The sequence below is a fragment of the Eucyclogobius newberryi genome, unplaced genomic scaffold, assembly GCF_026437365.1.
Source record: "Eucyclogobius newberryi isolate DKJ021-1_F unplaced genomic scaffold, fEucNew1.0.hap1 SCAF_5, whole genome shotgun sequence".
Taxonomy (NCBI): domain Eukaryota; kingdom Metazoa; phylum Chordata; class Actinopteri; order Gobiiformes; family Gobiidae; genus Eucyclogobius; species Eucyclogobius newberryi.
This window is the reverse complement of record NW_027316167.1, coordinates 34226705-34239847: the sequence shown is the minus strand read 5'-3', so window position 1 is coordinate 34239847 and position 13143 is coordinate 34226705. Positions and strand designations below refer to the sequence as shown.

The window sequence follows — 13143 nt, the reverse complement described above, 5'->3', positions numbered from 1 at the left end:
TTTGCATTTACCATGTGAGAGTGCGAGGCAGTGACTGTCTCCTATAGAAATATCCACCACTCGAGTCGTGGCCAGTTCTTCAATAAGTTTAGGCCTCAGAGCTGTGGCTTCAGACGAGCCACAGCCCAGACAGGCCCCGCAGCCCCACGCGTACACCTACAAAACACACAAAACAAGAGGAAAAGGTCATTCATGCTACTACAAAACACATGAGGAAAAGGTCATTCATGCTACTACAAAACACATGAGGAAAAGGTCATTCATGCTACTACAAAACACATGAGGAAAAGGTCATTCATGCTACTACAAAACACATGAGGAAAAGGTCATTCATGCTACTACAAAACACATGAGGAAAAGGTCATTCATGCTACTACAAAACACATGAGGAAAAGGTCATTCATGCTACTACAAAACACATGAGGAAAAGGTCATTCATGCTACTACAAAACACATGAGGAAAAGGTCATTCATGCACCTACAAACATTGGAGAATGTAATACAACTACAACACACGAATAATGCTTTCACTAAAGTTAGGAAAAACACATTTATACATTAAAATAAGGACAGGGTTGCAGTTTGGCTCTAATAGAAAACACAAATTCTAAGAAGCTCACAGCTAACAACTGCAGATCATTAAATATGGACATATAATTAGTTCTCCCACTTAGAAATTATGGGAGTGTCTGAAATGTTCATGGTAGGTAGATAATGTATTTGTATATTATTGCTGTTAACACCTGCCAAACAGCAAGAATTCTGGCTTTGAAAGAGCTGTTAGTCTGCCTGTAAAAAGTCCACCTCTACTCCACTTATTTGAGGTCATTATCTGCATAAAGACACCTGTCCACCCCAAAATCAGTTGAACAACCTAAGAGCTGTCAAAAGACACCAGAGACAAAACTGTAGACCTCCACAAGGCTGAAAAGAGCAACGGGGCAATTGGCAAGGAGCTTGGTGAAAAAAGATTAACTGTTGGAGCAATTGTTAGAGAATGAAAGAGGCTAAAGATGACTGTCAATCTCCCTCGGACTGGGGCTCCATGCAAGATCTCACCACGTGGGGCATCAATGATGAAAAGAAATGTGAGGAATAAGCCCAGAACTATGGGAGGAGTTGGTCAAAGACCTGAAGAGAGCTGGGACCACAGTTTCAAAGGTTACTATCTGTAATACACTACGCCATCATGGTTTAAAATCATGCAGCGCACAGAAGGTTCCCCTGCTTAAGTAATCATATGTCCAAGCCCGTTTGAGGTTTGCCAAAGACCATCTGGATGATCCAGAGGAGTCATGGGAGAAATTCATGTGATCCAAAATATACCTTTTTGGTATAAACTCCACTTGTCGTGTTTGGAGGAAGAAGAAGGATGAGTACATCCCAAGAACACCATCCCTACTGTGAAGCTTGGGGGGTGGAAACATCATGCTTTGTGGGGGCTTTTCTGCACAGGGGACAGGACGACTGCACTGTATTAAGGAGAGAATAAATGGGGCCATGTATTGAGAGATTTTGGGCAACAACCTTCTTCCCTCAGTCATTGAAGCTGTGTCGTGGCTGGGTCTTCCAACATGACAATAACCTGAAGCACACAGCCAGCAGGCTGCGAAATAGACAGGGGCCCGCAAGCAGTTGAATCTCCCGCGTGCCCGCCTTAAGTTTCGTTTTAACAGACATGCCCACTTCGTACGTCTTCTCGCTTCTCATTGGCCGAGCGGTGCCAAACGGTGCCAAACGGTGCAAGCTGCGTGTTGCGTTCGTGTTGCGTTCACGTGTCCTCGGAAATGCTCGGTCTAATTTTCGGGGCAATGTATATATGTTAGTAGTTTATTTTGTAGGACGTGATTTCATATATTCCACAAGATCTCCTTGTGTCAAATGCTAGTATTTATTTTGTATATAAGAAACATTATTATATTGAATTTAACAGTTTTAAAGATCATGATCTCTGGTTTATATGATTCAGTATTTGTGCTTGTCATATCAAATAACAGATAAAAGTACTTTAAATTGTTTTACATGCTAATAACCAGGTTTAAAACAACACATTTATCTTGTTCTTATGACGCCGCGATGCCGCGCGCGCTTATGGGCCCCTGAAATTGCTTGGGGGCCCCTAACTTTGAAAATGTATTTCTCAGCCTGGCCAGGATAACCAAAGAGTGGCTCCTCGTATGAAGCACATGAAGGTTCTGGAGTGGCCTTTCCAGTCTCCAGACCTAAATCTTTGGTGGGAGCTGAAACTCTGTGTTGCTCATCAACACCCCTGAAACTTGACAGATCTAGAGAAGATCTGCGTGGAGGAGTGGGCCAAATCCCGGCTGCAGTGTGTGCAAACCTGGTCAAGAACTACAGGAAATGTCTAACCTCTGTAATTGTAAACAAAGGCTTCTGTACCAAATATTAACATTTTCTCAGATGTTCAAACACTTATTTGTAGCAATAACATACAAATAAATTATTTCAAAATCACATAATATGATGACATTCTGTCTCTCACAGTGGAAATGCACCTACAATGAAGTGGGAGAACTTGCAAAATCGCAGGGCTTTCAAATACGTATTTTCCTCACTGCAGCTAGATTAGCACATATTGTTTATCTGAAAATGCTGCATAAACTGATAATTAAAAAAACTTGTGCTGTAATTTTTCAAACTAGGGTAAGTAATATTCCATTTAATCTCTGTAAATTAGGAACCATTTGTCCCCTGGTTTTAAGTAAAGTTTTTTGTTATGGATAGAAAATAACTGAAAAAGCTTCATTGGTTCACCCCCGTTTAAGCTCACAAAGTTTAAAACATTACTTTACAGGCATGAACGAAAAGAGCTCACTGGTTTAAGCTGAAAGTCAGAACACAAACCTGGAGTTTCTAAATCACTGACATATTCCTAAAAGTTGCCCAAGGGCAGCAGGAGTTGTGCCATACCTGTCCCGTGGAGGTCAAGGCCAGAGAAGATTGGCTCCCGGCGCACACTTTCCTTATGAACATTCCTTGTAAAGCTTCAACTAATTTTGGCTTGTAGACCCGGTTTGTGTCGCCGTGGCCAAGTTTCCCTGGAGAGAGACAAATATGTGGTCAAATTAAGCAGCGTGACAAGAGGAAAGAGGACAACGGAGAACCACTGACATTTTTTTGTAACTGTATGCCAAGACTAAGCTCTGAACATTATGAAAGTCCTCAAACTCAAACTAATATAGTAGGCAATATTCTATTCACTGTGAACAAAATATGAGAATAATATTTAGCCAAAGTTTAGGTTAAATAATACAGAACACTTTTAAATGACACATATATGTAAAATTGTCTTTTTTTGTTATTGCTTTAATTCATGTTAGGACATTGTTCCCTCATCAAAAAAACACACCTGCAGCTGTATTTAGATTCATTCACGCTTGTTTCATTAAGCTCGTTCATGAGATTGTTTTCTCCGTTTCAAATTTCCCAGATTTGTGACTTCAAATGTAAAGATCTGGAGGTCTCCTGTACTGTTTTTTAAGTCCATAAATCATCACTAGACTCGTACAAAGCATTTCTGCCACAAAACGTGTTCATAACAACTGTGTGCTTAAATCAGCATGTCAGGGCAAGCGTTTGTTTATTCCCTCTGCTACCAGTAGATGGAGTGCAAACACAAATCCTGCAGAGGGAACACCTGACTGACATGGAGTAATGTGTGGTTTTCAGAAGATTTAAGATTATTTTTAAATCAAGTAAAAGGTTTAAGAGCGTGTATGTACCGTTATCCCCGCCTCCAAAGGACCACACCGTGCGGCCGTCCTTGGACAGCGCAATGGTGTGGGAGCTTCCACATGACACCTCTCCAACGTTGCTGATATCTTTGACCAGAGTGGGAATGTTGCGGCTGTTGCTATCTCCGTGACCTACGAACACACAATCGTTTCCGCTTTTTAAAACCACCTCAGTCCGACGATGAACAAAAGTTGCGCTACAATATACAATTACAATTAAAAACAATTATCTGTGGAGTGACTGACCCAATCTGCCAAAGTCTCCTTCGCCCCACGTGTACAGCTCTCCGTCCTCACTGACCGCCGCACTGTGCCTGTATCCAGCAGACACACACACCACCACCTGGAAAACACACACATCATAGAATACCTTTATTATATACTTCGATACAATACCAAATTCAGATTCACGACAAACTAAAACACATAAATAAAGCTCACTGCCTGGGAGACATTTAAGACATTATTGACAACAAACCCAAACACAGAAAAATAATTAGGGCTTTATGACTAAATTGTAGCAGACAAATACATTCACACAGCCAAGGAAAGTGAAAGACATAGAAGCAGAACAATAATAGCAGCAGGAGCGGGCATTTCACGGTTTTCTACTTATAATTATGCAACTGCTCAACCAGATGACGGATCGTTTATTTAACATGGATTTCACGTCAGTGAAGAAAACGGAGTGCGTCAGATGGAAAACTATTGAACATTTACCTGCATAAGCCGAGGTGAGCGGCTAATATTAGCAATTTAACAAGGAATGACAACTCTGGAATAAAGAGGGCTCTTTTCATAATCATGGTGGGTTGAAACCGCGTTCATTCATTCAGCCTGTTTTGTGCACCGTTTAAGGACCTGTCGCTGCTCTGTGTTTACTCGTAGAATGCAATGTGGTCCAATTATAACTCGTACAGAAAAACAACAACAATGACGACAAAAAAGCACTATTTTTACGTAACCAGAAAACTGTGACTATAAAAGTTTTTACGATTATCCAATTTTGACTTAATTTGGTGTATTTACACTTGCTGGGTAGGTATTTGTGGCAAAACTGTTGAAAAATGTGTAGAAAATGACGGGAAGCGACATCACACAAGGGACACTCATTCCAGACAAAGCTTATGCAGAATTTACACAAAGTCACACATTTGTTGACTCTCTAAACATTAATTCAACAAAAATTAAGTCGCACTGACATATTTGTATTTGTCAAATAAAAACAATTTAACATCAGGTGAGTTTTTGCCCAGTGGTTGCTGGGTAATTTTCTAGCATGATATCATCAATTACAAACAGGAAGTACAATTATAAACCTAAAAATTTGCTTTTCTGTGACAATATTTTTGATACATTTTAGCAAAATTCAAAATATATTTATCTTATTTTAGTTCAGCGAGTCGTCCGACCTGTAGGGGGCACTTTAACAGACTATTGACCATGAAGGGCTCCAACTATTTATTAAAGAGCATGTTTTAAACGCGCATCCCTATAAATATATAATATCTCTGTTCATATCATGGAAGCAAGACATTTTCTATTTTCCCGACAGTGGCTTTGGAACGTATGTACATTTATTTTAAACATAAAGTACTACATAATGTGCAGGTATTAAGTCTTGGTTCTATAATTGCCGTTTTGTTTCGTGAAACGTATTTTTGCTTTCTTACAGTGTGTCCTACCTTCCCCTGTAGCGGCCCCTGTATGAGTTTGGGGTACTTCTGCGTGGAGCTGTTGCCGTGGCCCAGTTTCCCGTAGTCTCCGTCGCCCCAGCTGAACACCTCGCCCTCGGTGGTGAAGGCCAGCGTGTGCCCGTCCGACCCTTTGGAGGAGGACACCTTCTTGATGGCCCTGTGCGGCTCGAACGTGAGCTTCTTCAGGGTCGACTGGTTGTTTGAGTCGCCGAGACCCAGGCGGCCGTAGCTGCCCTTCCCGCAGGCGCGCACCGAGCCGTCGGTCGAGATGACGAAGGTGCAGTATTGGCCCGCCTCGATCTAAAACAGAATCAGAATCAGGTTTGTTCACGTCAAGAACACCTCTAGTTTCAAACTTGCAGATTTGATGACTTAGTTTATGGTTCGTATCTCAGTCATTACTGGGCCTATTCACATGAAACAAAAACTGGCACAAAGTTCAATGTATTTTTCGTCAGAATTTCTTTTTTTTAAAGTGAGATTATTTTTCTCACAATCGCTTAAGAAAGTGGTCCCATTATACAACTCCAAAGACATGGGTTTTTGTTCCAATTTAAAACACAATTTTCTGAACATTGTTTGTGCTTTTAAATTAAGTCCTGTTTTAACCTCCTACGATGTGTGTGTTTTGTGTGTTTGCTGCAGTCCAATTTGCTCAAGTCAACCTTGAAAAGGATTTGGATATCGATGGATTTTACCTTGTTAAATAAGGGTTAATAAACAAATAAATATATATGCCAGTTCACGTGAGTTCAGGGCAGATAAAGAGAGTTCATGAGTCTATTCACAGAAGGGATAAAAGACTAGAACAGCAATTAGTTCTGATCAGGGGCATCTGAAGCACCGACCTGAGGGCATTAGGGTAAAGACCAGATTATTTTGGAGAAGAGTTCAACAATGCTTGCCTAATAAAGCTGTTCTTGCAAACGTGAGGAGAAAAAGTAGGTATTTTAACTGTAATCTAGCACTCAAACACACAATCAACTGTAACTACGGCTGAAGTTTGTCTGAGCCATGAGGTTATGTCATCGCAACAGTGTTTCTACTTTTGAAAAAGTTGGTTAATGAAAGGGAAATGGGGAAATATGTCATGTTTGTGGCCGACCTCTTCTGTTTATCATTTATCACAGAGACTTGAATAAAACCCTGAGATTTACAGGCACATTTCTGATGGATTGCAATCATAAGAATATATGAATAAATTAAAACATAATTTTTTATCAATAACTTACTGTCTGTGCGTCGGCGAAGCTCGGGGCCAGTTTGGGCTGCAGGATCTTCTCCTGAGTCCCCTCCACGAGCTGATGGCTGCTGTTACTCCCCCACACATAAACCTCACAGCTCTCCGACACCAGCGGCGCCTCCCCCGTCTGAATACTGTCCGGACTCACACAGGTGCGGGAGTAGTCTGACGCCATCCTGCACACCTGGAAACGGCGGAGGAAGATCAGGAGTCACCGCATGACCATAACAAACATGACAGGCAGCAGGACGTTCATCAGTATGTAGCAAACATGTAGGGAAAACATGTTTAGAGAAGGGAATTAGTTATATAAATGTCTTTTTCAGCCTGTGGAAGGGCCCAACGCTTCTTCTCACATTACTTTGATGCTGAAATGTGGCTGTTCTGGTAGTTAGTGCTTTGGAGTTTTACCTCTTCAAACAGACAGAGTGCAGCCTCGTATAAAGAGCAGAGGCCATCGGCCGTTCGAGTCGGTTCTCTCCACTGACTACGATCTGCAGAGGAGCCCTGCGACACATACATTTTTCAGGAAGAAATGTTAAGAACTCTATAAACAAAGTGTTATTAAACAGTGAGGATTGAACTGACCAGCGAGCGCCTCATCTGCATCAGGATGTTCATGAAGCAGTCGTAGCTGATCAGTCCCTCCAGACTCAGACTCGGGCTCTGCTCCATCGTACTGACCAATGCTGACGCGGCCAAAGCCATCTCAATCCACTCCAGGAGATACCTGAGGGAGCCCCTCTGAGAGGCCAGCCCCAGCAGCAGCTCTGAGGCCAGACGCCGGCCTAGAATGTCTGCACCAGAGTTTGGCATGGTCACGCCTTTCAGGAAAGTTGTGACCTGGGCCAGGCAGTCCAGACCCATGGGCGGGATCTTACTCTCGTTGGCTAAAGACAGAGGAGGTAGAGAGCTGACCACGTCGATGGCCGTGTGGATGACATCGTTGCAGAGGTTTATGGTTCCTCCGGGGGCCGAAGGGCCCGGCGGGGGCATCATCCAGCTCTGCCTGAGCAGAGCAAACAGCAGACTGAGGCCGGTGCGGACGCCCATCTCAATGAGTGCGTCGGTGCTGGAGCGCGGGCGCTCGCTCACCGACTGTAAGTCTGTGGAGCCACAGCTGTTCTCTGGAGAGTGCTGCAGCTGCTTCACTTTGCCCTTGTCGTGATACTTGTTGGACAGTGCATAAAAGATGCGCTGGAGCACCAGCACACGTTTACGAAGCGCTGCTGCAAAAGGAGAGTCTGAGCAGACCATTTTGGCCAAGGCGAGCTGGCTGCCGAGCAGCGCGTCCAGGTAATGCTCCTGCTCATCGCTCGACAGAGACTCACGCTCGAAGTCCGGCAGCTGAGGCCCCTTCAGGCAAAGCACCTGCTGCGGCAGCAGCACCACCTCTTTGTTGGACAGAAGTTTGGAGTAGAGCGTGGACACGCCCTCCCGTGTGGCCACAGACTCGCTGTCCTCTGTGATCCATGAGCCGTTCAAGTGCTCCAGCCACTTGAGCTTCACTGGAGGAATCATGAGCGCCATGGCACGTCACTGTGGAGCCATCAGCCCTGAGAGACAGATGTACAAACTGTTCAAACTTCACCTCAACACTGACCTGCTCCAACAGCTATATAAAAATCACTGTGTGTTCAGAAATAAGAAAAGCTACTAGGGCTGTGTTCAAAATATCGATACGGCGATGTATCGTCACGGACTCCGTATCGAGTCACAAAATCGATATTTTTTTATTTAAAAAAAAAAAAAAATTGAGATTTTTGTGGCCCGTAGGCTTCAAACGAGGTGAAATAGTACTTTTGATCTGCTGTTTGTGCTGCGCTCCTCTCTTGAGAAGGAGCTGTGGACCTGATCAGAAGCTGATCTGTGCAGAAGATGCTGCTGCAGCAGGTTCAGACCAGGCCAATTGTTTGGCAAGAAACATGTAATACTTTACTAGAATGTGTTCCTTATATTTCTATTTGGATCAGTTGGTTGGATATAAGAAGTTATTAGAGCAGAATGGATTTATAATAATAAGCCCTGCGACAAGTTGGCCACTGTCCAGGGTGTACCCCGCCTAAGGCCCGAAGTCACTGGGATAGGCTCCAGTCACCCGCGACCCCAAAAGGGAACAAGCGGTAGAAAATGGATGGATGGATGGATTTATAATAAGTGCTTTGTGGATAAACATAAAATTTCATAAATTTTCTTATCCAGAGTAAAAACATTACCCATTTGGTACATTTTTAAGACCCTTTTTTCAAAAACGTATCGGGATACGTATCGTAATGAGGGAATTGTATCGGAATATACAAGTATCGGGATATGTATCGTATCGTGACCCCTGTATCCGGATACGTATCGTATCGCAAGGGTCTTGGCAATACCCAGCCCTACAAGCTAAGATAAGATAAGATAAGATATTCCTTTATTGTCCCACATGGGGAAATTTCATTGGTGCAACGCATACCTCTGTATCTACCTACTGCTCAAAACATGTGAAATGTCACTCAGGATATGGTGAATCCAATAAAGTAAACACGTTTTACACTGTAATGGCTTTACTGATTGTCATAGTGAGCTTAATTTGCTATTATTATTATTAATATAGTGTTTTATGTTACAATTTAACAACGAAACAAGTACCTATGTTTGCGAATTGTTAAATGACAATGGCAATAAACCTTCTTAATGTACAGTGAGTGTCTCAATGTTTATGCCAAAAAAAATGTACTTTCCCTATAGCCAGAAAACAGTTACAGTCCTAATAAAGTATCAAAGCCATATCATAGCAGTTTCTGATCTGAAAAAGGATAGTCACATTTTATAACAATATATTTGTGAGACAGATGTTGCTAAGGTAAAGGTTATTGATTCACCAGAACATCCCTGGAGAACAGTGGCTCCAGTGATGTCACTTAATGTAAACACTGGACACGTGTATGGCCCCGTGTCTAATGTCTCTGGAAGAAAAAGCTCCAACAACATATTTTCTGCCTCAGGACGGACTCAGGAAACTGCAGAAGACTAATATAATCTTTGTGGTTAATTCGTATTTCTGAAAATTACATTTACTTTTTGAAAAGCACCAGTAACTTTATTAGAGCAGCAGCAAACCGCAGAAGAAACATTTAACAGTTGCTGAGGTCAAGCTGAGGCCAACATTTCACAAGAGAAGCAGAAGCATTAATGTGCGCCGTAATTGGATTAGACCAATACACATCAAGTTTGATTCTAAAATGTTAACAATTCTTACAAGAATTAAGCATTTTATTTATTTAAATAACAGTTACAATAAGCATTTTAGCGCTTCATGTGTAAAAGGAATAAACTGGGTATTGCATATACCCCTGGTATGTCAAAGTCAGGGTTATTTATGTATTAATTTTATGACTGTTTTTAGTGTTTTAGGACTGGCCAGATCAAATTCTTTCCTTTTGTTGTTTTATAGACTCTTTATAGCGGCAACTGGAGCAAAAATAAAGTGGAACATAATTGATATTTCAATAAAGAAACTTGTTATCACAGAAATGCATGTACTTTTAAGTGCTATCAGAGCCCAGTTTAAAGACAGTAACAATTGCATTTTACATTATTTGTTTAATAGACTATTATAGACACGATTTTTTTCGGTTTTATTGGAAAAATACTTACTACAACGTCAACCCTAAACGTTTTCATTACGTCTACATTTTTCCACAACTATGCTTTGTGTGACGGTCAGATACAAGTTTCTCATTCTTTCTAATAAAAAGGCAAACTACTTTCTACCCTGGAATTGAAGAGTTATATTATAAAGAGATGTAATATCCGTTAACTAATCATTGAAAACATTACAGCATTTTGGAACGTATTTATGACATAGCGCTGAGAGCTCTGGATTTGGATTCTGTCAGGTTTATGACATTAAAACAGGTGGCAGTTGCACCGCATAGACTATTGTTGTTTGGCAATTAAAACGTCAGACGTGCCTTTATAAGAGGCATTCACTGGCTCAAATATAACAGAGATAAGCTGCAGTTTAAGCGGCGCTTGTGTAATAACTGTTTATACTGACTGGGCTCGCGCGCTATGCTAGCAGCTTTACGTCACTGAGCTAGCATGAAACGTCCAAACCCTGGTCCAAACGCGCTCATCACCACAATTATGCAAACGTGTGACAGCGACTGGGGCGGGAAAGTCGCCATTAACCCTGCACGACACTGCGCACCCTTTACAAGACTGTCCTTTGAATTTAACCAGTTTATGCCGCTCTGCCAAACTCTGCTGCATCAGCGTCAATGTGGTAATATAACACTAGAGGGACTATCGCGCTGGCAACCTACAGTGAACACCGCCCAGCTCGATCGGCCATGTTCCGACTGTAAAATTACACTTAAGAACCCATGCAAATTAATCAGAGTGACTAAAAATTAATACCTATGCGGTAGCAATCAACAATTTGAAACCAAACATTAAATCTGTTGAATGGGAAAGCTTCAAAAAGTAGCTGAAAACAAATAATGGGAAGATGGAATTTTAAATACAATTTTCTCTTAAATACTTTGATGATGGACTTTTACATATCTATACTATACCAATGCCCATGCACTACCATAAACATATTAAAAGTCTTGAAATATATATAAAATAAACATAATAAAATAATTAACTAAATATTTTACATTTTAGGGAATAAATTGTTCTTTGTAATAATAAGGAATTATCAAGTTGGAATCCATATGGTATATTAACAGGAGCTTGTGTTTCCCAAATGAGAAGTTGTTTGCATTTATGTGATTTATCTCAGAAAGTTGGGATTTTTATGTTTAACAATAATAAAATCACTGAGTTGGCCCTTTAACAGCCTTTATTTTTGCCAGCCATGTTTGTTTTTATTGGCCTTCCCAAAAGCTAAGTTTAAACATTTACGCCAACACTATCATAATCAAACACTAGGAACGGGCGGTTAATAATCTAACAACTGAGGTCTAAAAATCTACAAAAACAGATTTAATACTGATAGATTGGGCAGTTAAAGCATAATATCTCTTTTGATGTTTACATTTATTTATATTAGCAACTAGAACCAATTTATGGGTTCCAGTCAAGCCCTGGGGGACATTCGAACTGTGCTCAGTGCCAAAAATGCAATTCTGGATTACTTCATGGTTATGGCGCTAGCTCTGGGCCTTTACCCATGATGCTGTGCGTGACGGAAGTGAGCACCCCGACAAAAGATTACCGTACACCCTTAACCGTGATATCAATAATTTAATTTGGAGGATTTTTAAGAAAGGTGAAAGAATTAAATTATTTCTATTTCATTTCTAGACTAAAAGGAATTGAGCACTGTCTGTAGTTTTGCAGGCTGAGCTCTGAATTCTCTGGGCCATGAGGCTGCAGTACAGCAGAGTGGCCACTACTCATTTCTGATCGTGGGCAGAGGGAGAGTGCTTTACTCAGTTAATGTAATACATCCATGGTTTCAGCTCCTGCAACCTTTAGAGGACTTTTTCTCCATTCAAAGAATATATTACTTTGTTTTAAAGTATTGATCACAATGACAAGGGTTCATCATTTGGAACCCATAGATATTGTGATAGGTGGTATAAACCTATATTCATTTTCATAATTTAGAGAGGGGAAAAAAGAGAGTTAGCTGCATTATTACCATAGATATAACTATATGTAAAGTCCTTTTCCGCCTGTTTTTACATTATTTTCTATTGGCATTCTGCTCCTCTTACAATCACAAGATGGAGCCGCAATTGCCACAACAGAATCCCGCTACTCTCTAGCTTTCATTACACACCACAGGACATGTAGCTGTAGCATGCTAAGCTAATGGCACATTTAGCAGCATTTTGACAGAACAAACGCGGACTTACCCGGGTCTGCCCGGTGCCTCCTCTTGTGTGCGCGGTGCTCACACCTCGCCGCGGCTCATTGCGCACCCAGGGGCCGTGCACGAGGCTCGGACTGTGTAAAAACCACGGGCAGCAGCAGCATGGATCTCCTGCTCCATGCCTCCTTCCACCGCCTCTCCCAGAACAAACGCCCCGAGCTGTCCAGAGGCAACACCGGCGGCCCCGTGAGTGACGCTGCACCGTGATGTCCGGCTGCGTCCGTCCGTGACCTGTCCGTCTCTGATTCCGCTGTTCCGTGTGATTTCGTGTCCGTGGACTGTCCCAGCGCACTGCTGTCATTCAGGGTAAATAATCCGAGCACACGCCCACCGACACAAAGAAAAAACATGTAGTCTAAAAATAAAACTGTATTAAGATTAAAGTGTGTTTGACAGGTTTTCATGATTTTTTATTTCTAATTGTGTCTTGATTTGGTTGGATAGTCCTTGTGGTAAATGTTATCATAGTTTAGCAGCAGTCAAGTGTCAGAACATTTGAAAATTAAAATTGAAAATTTGTAGGAAGTGGAGATGTGTTCTAAAACGGAAACTCTCTATCTACGTCATTAATAAGCA

At 41.6% G+C, this 13143-nt stretch overlaps 1 protein-coding gene across 1 annotated transcript in view; it reads right to left on the bottom strand.

Moving 5' to 3' along the window:
* herc1 (HECT and RLD domain containing E3 ubiquitin protein ligase family member 1) overlaps positions 1–12834 on the bottom strand; it is a 95288-nt gene extending 82454 nt beyond the window's left edge. Inside the window, exons 1-9 of the mRNA XM_072465236.1 lie at positions 12551–12834; positions 7284–8251; positions 7107–7202; positions 6685–6879; positions 5441–5752; positions 4002–4098; positions 3744–3887; positions 2932–3059; positions 12–156 (exon numbers count right to left, since the gene is read on the bottom strand). Of these exons, the coding sequence (XP_072321337.1) occupies positions 12–156; positions 2932–3059; positions 3744–3887; positions 4002–4098; positions 5441–5752; positions 6685–6879; positions 7107–7202; positions 7284–8225 (2059 nt within the window). The 5' untranslated portion in view covers positions 8226–8251; positions 12551–12834. The remainder of the gene's footprint in view (positions 1–11; positions 157–2931; positions 3060–3743; positions 3888–4001; positions 4099–5440; positions 5753–6684; positions 6880–7106; positions 7203–7283; positions 8252–12550) is intronic.
* Positions 12835–13143: the final 309 nt, after the last annotated feature.